Source organism: Chiloscyllium punctatum, chromosome 26 (assembly GCF_047496795.1).
Source record: "Chiloscyllium punctatum isolate Juve2018m chromosome 26, sChiPun1.3, whole genome shotgun sequence".
NCBI classification, from domain to species: domain Eukaryota; kingdom Metazoa; phylum Chordata; class Chondrichthyes; order Orectolobiformes; family Hemiscylliidae; genus Chiloscyllium; species Chiloscyllium punctatum.
In genome coordinates this window covers 18,016,403-18,036,024 of record NC_092764.1, presented here as the reverse complement: position 1 = coordinate 18,036,024, position 19,622 = coordinate 18,016,403, and the positions used below count along the sequence as shown (strand labels likewise).

Below are 19,622 nucleotides of genomic sequence, written 5' to 3'. Positions count from 1 at the left end.
AACTAGCAAAGTCAGTTAGGATCATAACAGCATTGTTGCTCTTCTGTTACATTGCAACCATAGCACAAAAACAGCCTATTCAGCCTAAACTTACCATGTCTGTATTTATGGCCCATGTGACTGTTATATGGGGAATTCTTTCCTTCAGCAGTTAATACCTTCAGAAGCTAATAGTCAAATTGTTCCCACAACCTGGGTCAATTTACTGATCTTCCAAACCTGGTCGGAGGTTAGAAACACAGTGTGGTTACACTGTAGGAAGAAGCCACTCGGTCCATTGTGTCGACTCTAGCTCTTTGCAACTCACCGAGTCCCACTATTCCCATTACATCCCATTGCTGGTGGGTGGCATGCTCCGCTTTCTTCCCCCCCCCCCCCCCAGGAGAAGGGACAAATCATCAAGGGCTCCCTTCGCTCCCGAAGCCAGTCCCGTGAATGCTGTAGCAAATGACTCAATGGGGATACCAGAAGGGCACAGGATTAGACAGGTTTCTCATTCACTGACACTGACTGGCATCCACCACATGGACAAAGGGATAATGGCAGAACGCTAAGCCCATAGGTACCAACCAGGAAGGAATTGATAGCTTGGGTTGAGAAGCGAGGAAGGAGAGAAAGATGAAGAAAAGAAACTGGTAAGTAGATAACAAGAAGGCAATGTCTTACAGGGAAGGAGTCTGGAAGAGGTGGGAGGGGCTTGGAAAGAAAAAGGTCTTTATTTCGCATTCTCCCTGACACAAGCTGGGACCTAATCTGCAACTAGGTATTAAAATGGCTCCTCTTCATCCAAGAGAGAAAGGCAGAAGATGAAGAAGCTCCTTTCACATTATGGATAAGTTTGAGAGGATACACCAAATAAATCTGCATGTAGCAGGAGCTTAAAACTGGGAAGCATAAACACACAATAATCTCCAATTGATCCTGCAGAGAATTTCAGAGATGTTTCTTTACTTAGCAAGTGTTTCGAATGGGATTTCATGCGCTCAAGCAATAAATGAGATGAAATGTATTTAAAGGGGAAGGAGGAAGAGAACAGTATGTTTGCTCAGGTGAGATAGAGGACAGTAGAAAAGACTCACATAGAGAATACACAAGCAAAGATTATTCAGGGCAAAAATGACCCATTTCCATTCAGTAAAATTCCCTCTAATATTCATGAGTTCATTCTCAATGTCATCAAGAGAACAGACTTTCCTTTCTCCAGCCTGGACCACTAAGATCAAATGGCCCAATCACCAGAATTAGGAGAAAATGAGGACTGCAGATGCTAGTGATCAGAGTCGAGAGTGTGGTGCTGGAAAAACACAGGAGGTCAGGCAGCATCTGAGGAGCAGGAGAATCAACGTTTGAGGGCTTATGCCCAAAACGTCAACTCTCCTGCTCCTCGGATGCTGTCTGACCTGCTGCGCTTTTCCAGCACCACACTCTCGACTCTGATCACCAGAATTAATTAATTCCATGAGATATGGTTAGACAGACCCATAAGTACCAATTCAGAAGAATGGGTTACCTCACCAACCAACCTTTACACTCTTATCACTCGTGAAACATTCAGCACACAGTTTGGGGCATCATTGGTCCAAAGATGTGCAGATTAGGACACTTCTTAACATCCCATTAAGTGGTTTGGATAAAACTTAATTTGATGCTGCGACATTTAAATCTCTAAAAGATGCTATATAAATGCAAGTAGCTGTTGTTGGTGGTGGTTACAAATTTGTCCTTTACTTGGAGGCAATGTTTAACCTTGCTGACCCAACAGATCATTTCATCTTGGTCTTACTGATAGGAACGTAAAATCCAAAAGCAAGGAGGTGATGCTGACCTCAGCTGGAGTACTGTGTATAGTTGTGGGCACCACCTTATAGAAAGGGTGTAATCGCAATGCAGGGAATGCAGAAGCAAGTCACAGGAATAGCTCCAAGCAGGAGGAACTTCAGTCATGAGAAGAGGTTGGAGAAGCTGGGACTGTTAGCCCCGAAGGGAAGGCAGCTCAGAGGAGATCCGACAAAGGTTTTCAAACTCAGGAGTGCGCTGGGTAGAGTAGGTAGGGAGAAGCTGCTCCACTGATAAAAGCATAGATTTAAAGTAAGGTCTTGTGCAAAAGAAGCAAGGGTGAAGTAAGGTAAAGCTTTTTCACACAGTGAATTGTTAGGATATAGAATGCACTGCCTGGGAGTGTGGTGCAGGCAGGTTCAATTGAGGCATTCAAAAGAACATTGGATGGCATTTGGGGAAAGAATAATCTGCAAGGATATGGAGAAGAAATTGGCACTAGATAATGATGCTTGTTTAACAGTGAGCTGAACGACCTCATTTCATACCAACTCACTTTTGTGATTAATTATCAGCATTTATGTCATCCAAGATGGTGTAATTAGTACATCCTTTTAATGTTTACTTGTAAACAGTATTGTCTCCATGGTTTTCTTTCTTACTCCTTTCCCAGATAATCCTTTTTCTCATGCAAAAGCAAAATACTATGGATGGTGGAAATCTAGAATCAAAATAGAGAAACGCAGCAGGTCTGGCAGCGTCTGTGGAGACAGTTCACATTTCAAGTCTTCTTCAGATTGGATTAGCGGAATCCTTTTGATCTGCATCCTGAAGATATTGTCTAGTTAAGGGTGTAATCCATCGTCATGATACCATGCTGAAGATCAGCAGATGAAAAATGCTCCCAGGGATGTGGGAATTGTTCATTGATGATTGCACAGTGTCCAGTGCCATTGGCAATCCCTCACATACTGAAGCAGTCTGTGCCCAAAAGCAACAAGGGTCAGGACAGCATCCGGGCTTGTGCTGATAAGTTGAGTATCTCATTTCCTGACCCTTCAAAGGTTGTCCACCATCTATAAGGCACAAGCCAGCAGTGTGATGGAATCCTGCCCACTTACCGACAGCAATGCAGCTCCACAACACTTGAGAAGCTTGAAATCATCCAAGACAAAAGCAGTCTGCTTGACTGGCACTACATTCACATCCTTAAGCATTTGCTCCGTCCACTGATGACGCACACTGGCAGCAGTATGTTCCATTTACAAGAAGCACTGCAGCAGCTCACCTCTGTGGTACATGTCAAATCCGCTGACCTCTACCATTGAGGAGGACAAGTACAGCAGATGCATGGAGAACCACCGTCTGCCAGCTCCCCTCCAAGCCACACTCCTTCCCAATCTGGAATTCTCTCACCGCCGTTGGATCAAAACCCTGGAACTCAGTGGTTTAAGAAGGCAGCTCACCATCACCACTTTCCCAAGAGTAATTAGAGATGGGCAACAAAGACTGGCCTTGCCAGCACTGCTCACACCACACGGGTGAATAAGAAAACAAAAGTCTTGCCTAGACATCTGCTAGTGATTAGTGAGTCCTGGTGATTAAGTTGGACAGGCTCTTTTTATCACAGCTAGATCTAAAATCTGTCTTCACCCACACGAGTGCACTCCCAGCACGAGATGCCAGAGTCTGATTGGAATGTTTCTCTTCCTTTCCTGTGGACCTTGCCCCTCCCCCCAGCATCCACGTGTTGGATAAGTCCGGTCAGCACAGGCCAGTGATAAAACTAGCCGTATTCAGACCGTATCGGAATGAATCAGCTCCTCATTCCCCTCAGCAGCTGTACCATTTCAGCAACATTTCAGCCTGTGCTCATAGTTTCTTCTCTTATCTAAAATAAAGCAGCAATTGCTCTGATGCAATAATACACACAATGTAGGAAACATATCCCCAAGCACTTTGGTTAGAAAGAAGGGAAAATAAAATCAAATAACCCATCAGAAGGATGTTGTGAAAATTGAAAGGGTTCAGAAATGACTTACAAGGATGTTGCCAGGGTTGGAGGATTTGAATGTCAGAGGCTGAGGGGTGACCTTATAGAGGTTTATAAAATCATGAGGGGCATGGATAGGATAAATAGACAAAGTCTTTTCCCTGGGGTGGGTGAGTCCAGAATGAGAGGGCATAGGTTTGGGGTGAGAGGGGAAAGATGTGAGAGAGTCCTAAGGGGCAACGTTTTCACACAGAGGATGGTGTGTGTATGGAATGAGCTGCCAGAGGAAGTGGTAGAGGCTGGTACAATTGCAACATTTAAAAGGCTTCTGGATGGGTATATGAATAGGAAGGGTTTGGAGGGATAAGGGCCAGGTGCTAGCAGGTGGGACTAGATTAGGTTGGGTTATCTGGTCAGCATAGTTGGCTTAAGCTGTGGAGTAAGACCAGCCTGTTTAATCCCTGTACAAACCTCTCAAAACTAGTTCAGCAGGTAACAGGGAAGGCAAATGGAATGGTGGCCTTTATTTCAAAGGGAATGGAGTCTAAAAGATGGGAGATTTTGCTGACACTACACAAGGCACTAGTCAGACCACAGCTGGAATACTGTGAATTGGAGAAACTCCAGAAAAGGACAAATACCAGGCACGGAGGGATTGTTATATGAGGAGAGGTTCAGTAGATTGGGCCTGTACTCAGTGGAATTTAGAAAACAAAATGAGAAGTGACTTTATTGAAACAAGTTTCTGAAGAGAAACAAGAAATAAAAAAACAAAGAACTGCAGATTCTGGAAGATCCTTCGCAGACTTGACAGGGTAGATGCAGAAACGTAGTTTCCCCTTGTTGGACATTCTAGGACCAGAGGGCATCGTACATGGAAGTCTGGGGTGAGGAAGGATTCCTTCTCTCAGAGGGGAGTGTATCCATGGAATTCCTTACCACATTGAGCTGTTGAGGCTGAGTTGCTCAGTATATTCAAGGCTGAGTTAGACAGGTTTTCTTTTAATTGGTAAGGGAATTAAGGATTATGGCGAATCAGCCATGATCTCATTGAACGGCAGAGCAGAGTTGATAGGCTGAATGGCCTACTTCTGCTCCTACATCTCTATGGTCATATGGTCTCTCTTTCCCTCCAGCTTCAGTAAACACGTCCCATCCTTGCACCAGTGCGACATTCCACACAAACCATCCTTTCGGATTCTTGCAATGGAGGCTTGCAAACTAAATATCTAAAAATACTGAAGTCTGAGCGGCGAATAAAATCTCACTAGAATTCATGCTACTGCAACATAAAGGGGGAAAAGACAGCACATCTCAGCTCAGCAACTTCCTTCACAGCCTTCACTCTTCGGTTGGCTCACTCTCCAATGCATGCTGTGTCTGTTTGACAGCTCAATGTATCCCGTGCACCATTGTATGCATTCAATAACCTTTCTCCCCAGTTACCAGATCGTTTTTTTTTGTCGCTCTTCAGAACTAAATAAAGGTTCTTTTTTTTAATACTTCCAATAGACTATTTAATATTTTAATGAACCGGTTGGTGTTAAAATATTTAATGTAAATATTTCAGCTTTAATTTTCTGAATTCTATATCTATTGACGTGTCTGTGTGCATGCTCGCATGCACTTTGGAATCAATTAGCAGCAACTCAGAAAACCCAACGAAGTTTCATCCAGCAATCTATACCACAAAATACTAAGATGCCAATCTGTGGTCACAATTCCTCACATGGTGATTTTTACAAGCTTGGCCACGGCATCTTGCCAAGTGGAAACTCAGGAAGGAAAATAAAGAGAAATCAAATCTTTCAAAATGAGCTGGTGAGTCATTCTGACTACTCCAGCATGTCTCTTTGGAGCTAAATCAAAAACCGTCCTAAAATTGAATCAGTGGACTTGATTCTTAGCCCTTGCTGGAGTGCCAGGATTGGAGACGAATGGGCACTATAAACGCCAGGGCTGCTATCATCCAACTTACGTGACACCCTTGTGGAGGTGAGACTGGCGGTGGGGGAGATGTAGACACAGGTCAGCACAGCTCCTACCATTACCCAATCTTCCAATACACACCCCTCCCCCTCCCCCTCCCCCTCCACCCTGCGCGCACGCACACACACACAAAAAAGTGTGTAAATCAATGTAGTACACCTTGTTAACAGCCACGTAAAGCTAATTAAGGGAGGCTCACTGTGATTTTCTCATTTAATTGCCTGGAGGTGGCCCTTCCTGCAGCAAAGCCCATGCTTTCGAGACGCTTACTGCTCACCTGGGGTTCAGGTCATCCTGTAAAGGGCTCAACCCCACCCCAGCCCTATCCCTCCCACTCCATTTTGCAGAATCCTCTCCCTTAGATCGTTTCCACTGCAGTCTGCTCTTTCTTTTAAGCTCAAGTGCCTCGGACAGTCCCTGCAGCTTCAAGAGTCGACCCACTCTTCCTTATTTGATGGTGATCCACCCTCTGGTCGTTCTGGGGAAATTTCCCAAACTGTGCAGGTTTCTGGCCCCCATTGTCACCTGATGGCAGAGTTCAGCGGCCTACATGGAAGGTCCAACTTCATAGAAATTACAGCATCAGAAACAGATCGTTCGTAAGGGGATAAAAAGTCGGAGCAGAAATAGAACATTTGACGTTAAAGCCAACTCTGCCAATTGATGAGCCTATGGCTAATCTGGTTGTAGATTAGATTCCCTACAGTGTGGAAACAGGCCTTTCGGCCCAACTAGTCCACACCGACCCTCTGAAGAATAACCCACCCAAACCCATTCCCCATATTTACCCCTGATTATGCACCTAACTCTACAGGCAATTTAGCATGACCAATTCACCTGGCCTGCACATCTTTGGACTGTGGGAGGAAACCGGTTGTAGGTTAGATTCCCTCCAGTGTGGAAACAGGCCCTTCAGCCCAACAAGTCCACACCGACCCTCCGACGAGTAACTCACCCCTGCCCTATATTTACCCCTGACTAATGTACCTAACACTGGGCAATTTAGCACGGCCAATTCACCTAACCTGCTCATCTTTGGATTGCGGGAGGAAACCAGAGCACCCGGAGGAAACCCACATGGAGAATGTGCAAACTCCACACAGACAGTCGCCCGAGGCTGGAATCGAACCTGGGTCTCTGGTGCTGCTTGCTAATTACTGAGCCACCATGCCGCCCCTGGTCTTTAACTCCACTTTGTCAGGGTAGATTATGGGAAGATGCTTCCTCCAATCAGGGAAATTTAGAACAACGGGGCACAGTCTCCCATAACCCTCAACCGCTTGTCGATCAAAGTCCATCATCTACTCAATAGTCCAACCCCCACCACTCTCTGTGGGAGAGAATGTCAAAGACCAGTTGCTCTCTGTGAAAAGAAACTCCTTTCAGCATCACTGTAAATAGGGGATGAATTGGAGATATCCTCCAAACATCGATCCTGTCCAGCCTCATAGAATCTTATTTTCAATAAGGTCACCCTCTTAGTCATCGAAACTCCAACGAACAGATATCCAACTGACTCAGCATTTCCTTATAAGGCAATCCCTTCATCTTGGGAATCAACCGAGTGAACTGAAAACAAAAAATATTGGCGATTACAGCAGGTCAGACAGCATCCATGAAGAGTCATCTGGACTCGAAACGTGAGTTTGCTCTCTCTCCATGGATGCTGCCTGACCCACTGCGGTCACCAGCCCTTTTTGTTAACAGTACGGATTCCAACATCTGCAGTAATTTGCTATCAGCCTCGTGAACCTTCTCTGAGCCATTTCCAATGACAGTCTATTATTCCTCGGTAAGGAGACACAGTACTCCATGTGCAGCCTCATCACTGCCTCACACAGTTGTAGCAAGACTTCCAAACTTTAATAATCTACCTTCCATTTCAAGAAAGTTGTCTTCCCACTTACCTGCTCTACCTGCATGTCAGCTTTTGTGATTCACATGCAATGACACCTGATACTTTGTGTGCTGCCTCACTGCGCAGTCTCAATTACAATTATATCCTGCTTTTCTCTTCTTCCTGCCAAGATGGACAACCAGATGTTTTTGAAGTACATCTGATAATTTCTTACCCATTCATTTAATTTATCTCTATTCTTTTGCAGATTCTTCATATCCACCTCACATGCTTTCCTACTTTTCCCTCTATCAACAGTAAATTTTGTTCTAGAACATTCTTTCCCAGTCTTCCAGCATTATCCATGATTGGAAATAGCTCTGCCACCAATGCAAATCCTTGAGGCATTTCACGATTTACAGTTTGCCAATCTGAAAATGACCGTTTTATTTTGATGCAACTATTTGGACCAACCGGTCAATGCCACATTAAAAATAATGGAAATTGCTGGAGAAACTCAGCAGGTCTGGCAGCATTTGTCGAGAGTAATATTGAGTCCAGAACTGACTGGAGAAGGGTCACTGAACTTTAAACGTTAACTCTGCTTTCTCCCCACAGATGCTGCCAGACCTGCTGAGTTCCTCCAGCAATTCCTGTTTTTGTTTCAGATTTCCAGCATCTGCAGTTCTTTGTTTTGGGCTACGCCACTCTATTCTCCAAAGGAGCCACCTCTAACCTCATCAGCCTACCTTTTACCTTTTCTCTCTCTCATGTAACTTTGCAGCTTTTTATTGAAGACGTTCATGTTTGTCAGCTCAATTACTAGATGTGGGAGGAAGTCCTTCATTCTAACCACTCTCTGGCTAATGGAGTTTCACCTGAATTCCTCATTGGATTTAACTGAAAGCTTTCTATATTCTGGCCTATGGCATTGTTCTCAGAATATATATTCAGAATATTGTTCACAGAAAATATATTTTTAACGCCTATTCCAAAATGCTCCTCAAAGTTTGAAAGATCTCTTTTCTATTTTCAACCTGGTCTATCTTTCCACTTAGCACTGATATCATTCTTTTATAATCTTTTTTGGACTTTGTGGGATTCTAGTATTCTTTTTGTGCCATGAAGCTCAGACCTGGACAAAGTAAGCAAGCTATTGTCCCACTTTAATATAATTTCTCCACTTTTCAATTTGGTTTCTCGATGGACCAGCGTGCTATTTCTGCAGTTTTTAACGGCCTTGTTACTTTGCATTGCTTCTTTTAACGAGCTGTGTTTTTTTTAATCGCATTAAGACTCTTATTTTCCATGGGGTTCTTCTCTTTCCCGCTTCTATTCAGATGGCAAATACACCAGGCTGTACAAAGCACAGAGTCAGATTATAAATAAATTTAGAAAGGAAGAGACAGATTAAAGATTCAATTTAAGACACAGCTCAACAGTGTGCCAACAAAGCGTGAAAGCACAGAAAATGGACAGGGAATCAAAGACCAATTGACTGGATGTTTCACCATTGCTTCCTCTACCTTCCCTCCCAGGCCCAATGTGTTGATTCAAGCTGACTTATAGTCCTGAGGGCACCGAGAGCTGAGAACAATTTTAACACAGCCCCTACTGTGATGCCACATCAAAGAGCGCAGTGTTTGCTTTTATCCATTCATGGGATGTGAGCATTGCTGGCTCATCCATAATTGCCTACAGGGCAGTTAAGAGACAACCACATTACTGTGGGCTTAGAGTCACGTGTAGACCAGAGTGGGTAAAAATGGTAGATTTCCTTCACAAATGAACATTCGGGAACCAAATGGGTTTCCACAACAATCAGATTTTTAAAAACTGAACTCAAGTCTCAGCATCTGGCAGGTTGGGGTACAAAAGCATGCCCCAGAACATTAGCCTGGGGTTCACAATTACTAGTCCAGTGACAGGGAGGTCAGATATCTCTCTAACTCCAAATCGATGAGATTACTTGCAATAAACATAAACCAGAGGAAGTTTACATTTGGCCAGACCAAAATATTTAAAATGTTAAAAGGATTAAGTCAGACAAAATGGAGGAATTACTTCCTCAGATGGGAAAATTGAGAACAAGGCGACATCATCTTAAAATATGAGCTAAGCAAATCTGTCAAAGATCATTGAAATGCTCTCCCAAAGATGCTAGATCATTGGAGCTTTCAGGACTCAAGAGCCTTACCGAATAAAAGGAGAAAGTGAGGACTGCAGATAGAGTCATAGAGATGTACAGCATGGAAACAGACCCTTCAGTCCAACTTGTCCATGCCAACCAGATATCCCAACCCAATCTAGTCCCACCTACCAGCACCTGGCCTATATCCCTCCAAACCCTTCCTATTCATATACCCATCTAGATGCCTTTTAAAATGTTGCAATTGTACCAGCCTCCACCACATCCTCTGGCAGCTCATTCCATACATGTACCACCCTCTGTGTGAAAAAGTTGCCCCTTAGGTCTCTTTTATATCTTTCCCCTCTCACCTTAAACCTATGCCCTTTAGTTCTGTACTCCCTGACCCCAGGGAAAAGACTGTCTATTTATCCTATCCATGCCCCTCATGATTCTATAAACCTCCAAAGTCACCCCTTAGCCTTCAACATTCCAGGGAACACAGCCCCAGCCTGTTCAGCCTCTCCCTGTAGCTCAAATCCTCCAACCCTGGCAAAATCCATGTAAATCTTTTCTGAACCCTTTCAAGTTTCACAATATCTTTCTGATAGGAAGGAGACTAGAATTGCAATATTCCAACCAGTGGCCTAACCAATGTCCTGTACAGCCGCAACATGATCTCCCAACTCCTGTACTCAATACTCTGACCAATAAAGGAAAGCATACCAGGGTTGAAAAGTGTGGCACTGGAAAAGCACAGCATGTCAGGCAGCATCTGAGCAGCAGGAGAATCGATGTTTCAGAAGGTCTTATGCCCGAAACGCTGATTCTCCTGCTCCTCGGATGCTGCCTGGCCTGCTGTGCTTTTCCAGTGCCACACTTTTCGACCTTTACCGAATAAAACGCTATCAAGGGATATAGAGCCAAGGCAGCTGAGGGGAATGGAGGCTGACATCAGCCATGGTTTTTCGGAACAATGGAGCAAACGCAAAGGGCTGAATGGCCCACCCATGGTTCTAGGAGGGGCTTGCCTTGATATGATGGTAGACCTGTCTGCTCAGCATATTATCCACTTAGTGGCTTCCCGTATTGATATAAGCAACTGAGCATCCGTACGCCTTATCCTACTGGGGTACACGCTCAGCAGGGTAGCTGCCATTCATTTTTATTCAATCACAGTGTTATTTACTTCACCTTCTAGGAAGTTAATTTTGAACATACATAGAGGTACGAAAGAAAGCAGGGATATTTCTATCTGGGAATGATTGCAAGGCGGCAATCAAATCAAGAGGTGCAAATGAGACCACAAGCCTCAAGTGAATCTGAAATTTCAGTTTCAAATGTGAAATTGTTCCCATGCATCCATTATGTTCATTGAAGATATTCAATAATTCAATAAGACATTCCAGACCGCGCAAACTAATGTCTGGCTGATCATGATCAGTCCACCAGAGGTACAGGTGTAACTATTCTGTCAGTAACAAGCCTCCTTCCAATGACCTATTTACCCTGTGCTCGCTATGGTGTTTGACATCTCAATTGAAAGACAGTATTTCTGGCACTGCAGTACTCCCTCAAGGCTTGCTGAAATGCTAGGCTGGACGACTAGTTTGAGACTATGTGGGATGTGAACTTACGACTTTCAGAATCAGCAGCAGATATTCTTCATGGCTCCCACGCAAGGAATTGAAACACTGATTGAAAAACCCTCAGAGAACATACTACTCGTCCAAACTCCCCAGGCTGAGATCAAGCAAGACATTTGGAGGCAAAACGTATTTTATAGCCTCAATGCACAGTGACAAAGGTGCCATGATAAAGAAGCAAGACCTCATACACAAAATGCATTCTCTGACCCGAGATGTCAAATCTTTCATACTGATAAAACCTTAAGATATCTTGGGACAGTGACTTGAAAGAAATTCTAGGATTTATATATTAATCAATCGAAACCTGCATCTCCATTCTAACTGATTAACATCTAGAGGTTTATTCAATACATTTGCATAAGGTGTATGACCCTTTGATCTTTTACTTATAAATCCTGTGCGCGATGTATCCTCTCTCACTAGCTGTCTGAGGAAGGAGCAGGGGCTCCGAAAGCTTGTGGTTTCAAATAAACCTGTTGGACTATGACGCTGTGTCATTTGATTTTTGACTTTGATGAGATATAAAGTGCAGAGATGGTAATTACACTTTGTTCTTATCACCGTGCTTATTTTGTGAATTAGTATCAGCGTTCTGCAGAAAAAGCCACACTGAACCCAGCATATTTTCCATTCCAATAAACTTCTTGCTTCGTGGGCCAGGTGCTGGCAGGTGGGACTAGATTGGGTTGTGATAACTGGTCAGCATGGACGGGTTGGACCAAAGGGTCTGTTTCCATACTTAACATCTCTATGACTCTATGATTCAAATTGCTTCCCTCAAACAACTAAATCTCCCTTAAATAGAGTAAAACTCAAGCACTCTCTGCAGACATAAGGAGTCAAAGAAGGACAGATCTTGCATTTATGTAGCGACATAGGTCCTCTGGACCTCTCACTGCATTTTACATCCAATGGCTGTAATGTGGGAAATGTAGCAGAAAATTTGAGCACAGGTCCCACAGTATCATATGTTTTAGTGCTGTTGAGAGAAGGATAAATACTTGGCAGGACATTGGGAAGAGCAGGGGGAGAATGGTGCCACCAAATATTTTCAATCCACCTGAGAAGGTTAACCATGCCTCAGGTCAACATGTTGTTGAAAGCTCCCAGAGTGCGAGCATGAACCTATACACTCTGACCTCAGGGTGAGACTTCTACATGGTGAGCCTTGGCTGTCACCTGCTGTGTGAACACACGAAGACCCTGGAGCAATCTTGTGATGTCACAGAGCTGCACATCACTGCGTATAAATGGCATAGAGTGGGCAGAGTTATAACACTCTGCAAGAATACAATAACACTACACACTAGAACATGAGTTTGTCCAGACAGCATATGAACATAAATACATAAACCTCAAGGAATAAGGTGACAGCCTGGTATATTTAAGATTACCAGGAATGGAGTATTTAGTATTAATGCACAGTAAGGAACATCACATAGAAACCTCAGCCTGATGATATTTCCAATACTGGTTGATTATAAGGCAGCCTGTCTCAAGCCCAAATTCATGATGTGACGATTAGAGGGCACTGCCGGTTAACATTGAGACAAATCAAGAATGAATGACAGGATTAAACTCTCCTTATCGAAATAGAAGAGGCACTGCTATGAAATACTGATATGGCTGCAGAAAGCAACTGAGAAGCCACAACATGTCAACGCTGATGGGGAATTGGTACAAAAGTGTGGTTTAGGTTAAGCCAATGGATGAAAGGTTCCTGCAAGACAGTGTGGTATCTCAAGCCTTCAGTGTGCTGATTAATCTCTGAAATTACAGAGACACATTTACCCCAATGAACATCTTCACATCAATGGAAAAGTGGGTACAACTACAAGCTGAAAATCTCCTGAAATACTGTCCAGAGTATTCCAGCGCACTGGAGTGAGTAGCTAGTGCAGTCAGTAATGTCTCCCTCAGAGGAAATGGCACAACACAGGCATAATAGGTTCCTTTTTAATGCACTTTAAAAGCATATTTAGAAAAACAAAGCACAGCAGTAATTCTGCGAATTCAGCAGTACGTTTTCTTTTCTTTTAAGAATACTCAGCACAAAAAATGTTGTACTGCCATATATCCATCACTGCTCCCACCACTTCAGATCCCAGTGTAAGCGCAATCACAAGGAGAAGCACTGGAGGGCGCAGTTCTGTAATCTTATAAGGGACTAGTGTTTCAAAAAGACAGCAGTGCACATTTGCAATTATGTTAAAAATCAAATAAGCAAAGCCTGCAATCAGACAATCATTGCATAACTGATGCCTTGTTTATAATTGTTCCCAGCTGTTTCCCGACTCCTGGGGTTCAGTAATGTGGAAGACAAAACTGCACATCTGGAATGTACATCTCTAGTCAGCAGTGGTGAATTTCAGCACTGCACCCTGAAGGACAGACCAGAATTACAGTACATGCTTCAGATCTTGTCATTATTTTATACCTTATCCCTTCTCCCATCCATGGAACGCAGCCATTCCATCCAGGACTTTCACTAATTCCACAAACCAGCCCCACCCGCAAAAGAAAACTTCCCCAAAGTTTTCTTCAAATTAAGCAAAATGACAGGCATCCATGAGATACAGTGCAATGACACCATGTGCTATGCTACTGATGATGCATGTAGAGTAAGGTCCTGCATTCAGTCCCCACTCTATGCTGAGTTAGCAGATATCAGCATGGGTGGCAGTGTTAGGTATGGTTGGGAACCTAGGCAAATTCTCTAAGCTTTCCACTTCGAGATCTTTAGGCTACCCTGCTGAGAATATGGAAGTCTGTCGTAAATTAGAATCGTACCCTTTTGGCCAAAAGGACACCCCAGTGCTAGTCTTCCTTTCGGTCACATCAGTATTTAAAGTGAACGGTCCGGTAAGTAAAGTAACCAGAAAAGCTTATTGAATATTCGCCTTTACCTCAAGAAGCTGCTTCTTAGGGAGGGGAGGGTTTATAGATACTTGGGCAGTGTTTCAGTTTTAGTTACCACAACTCTGCAAGTGGCTTACAAGTGTCTGCAACCACAATGGCTCAGTGGTCAGCACCGCTGCCTCACAGCACCAGCGGCCCAGGTTCGATTCCAGACTCGGGTGGCTGTGTGGAGTCTGCACACTCTCCCCGTGTCGGTGTGGGTTTCCTTGCACAGTCTAAAGATGTGCATATTAGGTGGGCTGCACATGCTAAATTGCCCCGTGGTGTTCAGAGATGTGGAGGGTGTTCAGAGATGTGGAGGGTGGATTGGGAAATGCAGGGTTATAGGGGAGTGGGTTTGGATGGGAGGTCATGTAGACTCGATGGACCGAATGGTCAGCTTCCACCCTTGTAGGAATTCTATGAAATGTCTATTGTGGAGTGTAGCACAGATTCACCAGAATTATACTGGGGCTTAGGATAGATTACGAGGACGGAGTGCATAAACTTGGTTTGTAGTTGCTTATATTTAGTATTACAAGATTAATAGGTTTAATCTGATTGAAGGACATAAATTTTTAGAAGGATTCAACAAAGTACGAAGAAAATAATTCCTCTGATGGAAATCAAGAGCAAAGGAGCATGATGTTACTTTAGGGTTGGGATATTGTGGAGCATAATGAGGAAGCATTTTTTCTCCCCCCGAAAAAGCAGTAAACCCAGGTAGTTTTCCACAAACTACCGTTGATGCTTTCAAGACTGAGGTGACAGAACTTGTTCGGCAAGGGATATGGAGCGAAGGCAGACAAAGTTAAGCTAATGGGCAGATCAATCCTGATCCAATAGTGGAAGGACACATTTGTTAGACCAAATGGCCTCCTCTCATTCCAATGTAATTCAAACTTTAGTGTCATCCCTATCCTTGTTTTTGGCCCCAAGTTGTTTAATTGTACAATTAGAATGGTGCTAAGTTTAACTTGTTAAAACACAATCAGTAGGGAAGATACCGAACAGATGAGGAGAGGCAGAGCCGGTCAGTCATGAGTGAAATATTTAAGAGATGCCTTCACAGAGCGACGCTGTTTATTCAATGGACTGTGTTGTTTCTGTGCAGATTTCAAATAAAAGCCTTACAGAAAACCAGTGGAGACTGTCACAAACTATCAAGCAGCCTGAGGAAAGGATTAGGGTGAAGTAACTGCAGAAACAAGGAAAACATTTCCAACTTTAAACATTCACAAAAGATGAATAAACCTTTATACACAGCATGCTCTACTACTGTGCAAGTTTAAGTTTGTTTGCAAAAACTCTGCTTTCCTCTTAAGTGCAATGATCAATTGCTCCAAGATGCACCATTTAACTACAGCCTGGCTCAGTGCATCTCGTCTGAAACTGCATGACAGGGTAAAGGTGACCTTGCACAGAAGGAGGGGGTGCACAGTAGCAGTGATACAGATTCTCAAAATGTACATGCCCAGTGTGAAAGAAAGCGCATTTTTCCAGTTTGAAAGAACCACATCCTTTCTGGGAAAATGTGTTTCACAAACAATAGATTTGCCAAGCACTTAGACACAATGAAGGAAATTGGAGTCCAGTCAACACTGCGAATTGTGAAAATCCCACTTGCATGTGACACAGTACTTCACTGCAGCCAGATTTATACAGTTTATCACTGGAACAATAAAAAATCCCCCTGACACTCAAAATCCCCCATTTTGTGCAACTCTCTGAATTCACCTTTTGAAATTTAACCTAAGCTGCCAATAATTTGTATCACCAAGTCAGAACATTCTCCTTAGATACAACTCGATTGAGAAGAGTAGCACCTCTTTTTCACTGGGTATTTTCCAGTGGACTTCTAACAGAAATCGCATGCACCCATTTTGCTGAAGCATCCACAAGTAGTAAAGAAAAACACAAGCCAGCAGTGTGGTGGTGCGAAAACTTCACATGTCCCGCATTGCTGCTGTCCCAATGATAACTTGAAACGTTGCAGTATCAAGTCAAAATAATGCACAGCTGCTCCCACAACTCAACACGCATGGCCGCTCAAAGATAGAGGTAGACAGGGACATTCCCCTGCAAGTGCCAAAACAGGTGCAGCAAGGGCATAAAGGTGACAACCAATCAGCACCAACTTAGCATCTGTCCCATCAGTAAGGTACCAACCGTTGTCAAATTACTTTAATAAGGGAAAGATCAGTTTGCCTGAAATTCACTGATCACTAATCATCTGAGCACTTTGAAAACAACATCGGATCTAAAGATCTTATGACAGAACAAACCTTCTACAAGGCTGCAGCACTGAGGACACGCTTCGTGATAAAACAATGCCTGGGAAAAGGGGCTACACTTAACTCCTTGCATGACACCTCGGCAACTCGCAAACTATGTTTGGCAAAATCGATTTGTTCTTTTAAAATTCCTTTCCTTCATGCTAAACATTGGAGGAAAATGGAGTGAAAATTAAGTCTGATTTGTCAAGTGATACGTGATTCCCCTGGATGAATGACAAAAAAAGTTTGTTGTGTTGAAGGGACAGAGCATCAGATAAAATCATTAACCTCCAGTTCTACTTCAGAGCAATCAAGTGTCTTATATCGAGCACGTACACCTCTGAGGGTGATGGAAGCCACCTCATTGCAATGCTGGGTTTGATCTTTTTGAGTTTTACTCGAGTACAGAGTTCTCGAGAAGTCGTTCAGAAGGGTGTCATTAACCAAATGCTCCTGAGCAACCTGTCTCTCACAAACGTCATGAAAACATTACGTGTTATAAACTAGCCTGACTTTGGAAACCATGACATACAGCAGCCAAATTTAATGTTGTGTAATGTAAACGAGCAAAAAAAAGTCTAGTCAACTACAAAGTGACAGCTCAAATCAGCTGCAAACATACCTGAGATCACAGTGAAAGAGAAGTAAATGGTTTACCTTCACGTGACTGGGCGGTGACAATGAATCTGTGTGCATTCCTTGTTTGAAGTTGCTTCCAGCCAGTACCATAGCCCTGCAATCCTCACATGTTCCGATTGTCAACTGCTCGCCATCGTCCACCACGAGAGTTTCGACCACTCGAGGAGCATGTAGGAAAACAGGGAGTCGGTTTACCGTGATGGCTTTCAGACCGAGGTGACGCTTTCTCTCCTGCCTGCAGAAGAAGCAGACAAAGGTGTCCACCTTATACTGCCGGGACCAGGGGCTGCTGGGATGTTGAGTGTTCTTCCCCCTCCACCACTGCTCAAGGAGGTCATGGTAACACAAGACGCAGGCAGATGCCGGGCCGGTAGAGTCGACGGGCCGGACTGGGGTGGCGCGTGGGCGGCTGGCCAGGAACGGGAAGAAGGGCTCGCGTTGGCTGTGGCGGCCCGGAGGATCGACGTTCAGCTGGAACTCCCGGCCCGATTCCAGCTCCACTCCGCACAGCAGGCAGACTGTCACCCGTGCCCCCCTCAGGGTCTGGCAGCTCACCGGGTTAGGGCGGGAGTGGACAGCGGAGCCGTTCATCTGCAGGTACCGGGCAAGAAAGGCCTGGGTGCTCGAGATCAGCTCCTCCCGCCCCGTCGCGGTGTAGACCCCCCACATGTCCTTCAACACAACATGGCAGTCCTTGCAGCATCGGACCTCCCCGCTCTCACTCATCGCTGGGGAGTGCGGGGGACGTGGAAGGAGGCGAATGAATGGAAAGTACATGGGGCCATCCCGGGCACTGCTCCCACCACCATCGTTGATGCTCCTGGACCAGATGGCCTTGGCATCTCTGGTACAGTCCTGGCCGCACAGGTAGCACTCCTGGCTTGGTGTCTTCCTACCGGCAATGGGCTCCCTCTCGCCTGGGGGGCTTCTTGGTGCTGTGCCCAAGACACTGGTGTTCAAGGGCACCACGTAGAGCCTCTGCAGGACGGGCACGTTGGCCAACTCAAAGCCCCTCCACTGCTGCATGAGCGACGTGTGGCAGAAGGTGCATACCAGGGTGCTGCCCCCAGGGCTCAGGGGGCACGCGCCAGGCGGCGGGCTGTGGAGCCACAGGAAGGGGAAGAAGGGTCTCTCGCTGGGGGCGCCCTCCTGCTTCTGGACGTGGACCCGGTGCCGGGCGTCCTGGGGGAGCGCGCCGCCGCACACGAAGCAGGCCGGGCGGCGGGGGGCAACCCCGGACCTGGAGGCGGCGCCGACCGAGTCCCGCGGTCCGGGGAGCCCGTCCCCGGGGTCGCTGCGCCCCGCTCCTCCCTCCCCCGCTGGGGTCCGGCGCCCGTCCCAGGGGGGGTCGGCGGGCGAGGGGGCTTGCCCTGCCCCGGTGGAGGGGGCGACGGTGCCAGGAGGGCTGGTCTCCTCCAGCTCCTGGTCAGTCAGCTCCTGGTCAGACAGGGAGGAGACAGAGGTGTCGGGCGCCTCCTTGCTGCCGTGCGCCGCACTGCAGGCTTCGGGCTGGTAGCTGGGGTTCCACTCCTGGGGCGCGGCGCGGCTGTCGCACTGGTGCGGTCTCTTGAGCCAGTACATGCGCTTGTCGACCGGGGTGCGGGAGCGCTCGAAGGACTCCCACTGCTCGCCCAGGAAGCAGCGGCACACCGAGCAGACCTGCACCCAGCCCTCAGCGGTGACCGGCCGCGCTCCGGGAGCGGGCTCCTGCTGCAGCAGGAACGGGAAGTAGGGCGACTCCGGGCAGCCCGCTGCCCGCACTTGGAGCCGCTGCTCCCGGCCGGCGCTGATGCAGCCGCCGCAGATGAAGCAGTGCAGGCGGGCGGAGCCGGCCGAGGGGCTCTCCTCCCCGGAGCCGAGAGCTGCCATCAGCCGGTGTTTCCTGGAGCGCGGAGCAGCCGCTTCTTTGTCACTCATCATCATCATCATCATCATCGCTGGAGGGGAGGGGGTTTCAATGGGGAAGGGGGGAGGTGGGGGAAGCTGGAGGTGTCTCTAAATCATTTCCACCACCACCCCCCCCCCCCCCCTCTTTAAACACCACCACCCACAGCCCACTCTGCACTCAGCTTCAAGGCGGACTCAGAGCTCTTGTCTCTCTCTCACACACACACAATCTCCTTCCAAACTTTGCCCCAGCGCCCAGCAGCTAGACAGCGCCATCTCCTAGCGAGCTATCCTCATGGCCCCCACAATGCAGTTCCTACTTCAACACACAAAAACTTCCAGAGCCCACACTTAACTTCAAACTTCACACATCCACCCCCCCGCCCAGGGGAAAACGCACGCACACACACACAGTATAGCCAGAAGCGCTGCTATCACTCTCCCAAGGAGATGCAACCATCTCTCTCCCCAGGGGCCAAGTTCAGTGGATTCTCGATTATGATTTTGCTGCTCCTCGGATTATGCCTGAACTGCTGTGCTCTTCCAGCAC

General features: G+C 46.0%; 1 protein-coding gene across 5 annotated transcripts in view; it reads right to left on the bottom strand.

Annotated features, from left to right (window-relative positions):
- Window positions 1-19,347, bottom strand: part of gse1b (Gse1 coiled-coil protein b) — a 627,491-nt gene extending 608,144 nt beyond the window's left edge. For 3 of the 5 annotated variants that reach the window (XM_072595890.1, XM_072595892.1, XM_072595895.1), the window contains exon 1: window positions 17,204-19,347. In XM_072595890.1, the coding sequence (XP_072451991.1) occupies window positions 17,204-19,120 (1,917 nt within the window). In that variant the 5' untranslated portion in view covers window positions 19,121-19,347. The remainder of the gene's footprint in view (window positions 1-17,203) is intronic. The other 2 variants (XM_072595891.1, XM_072595894.1) reach the window with 1 other exon arrangement.
- Window positions 19,348-19,622: the final 275 nt, after the last annotated feature.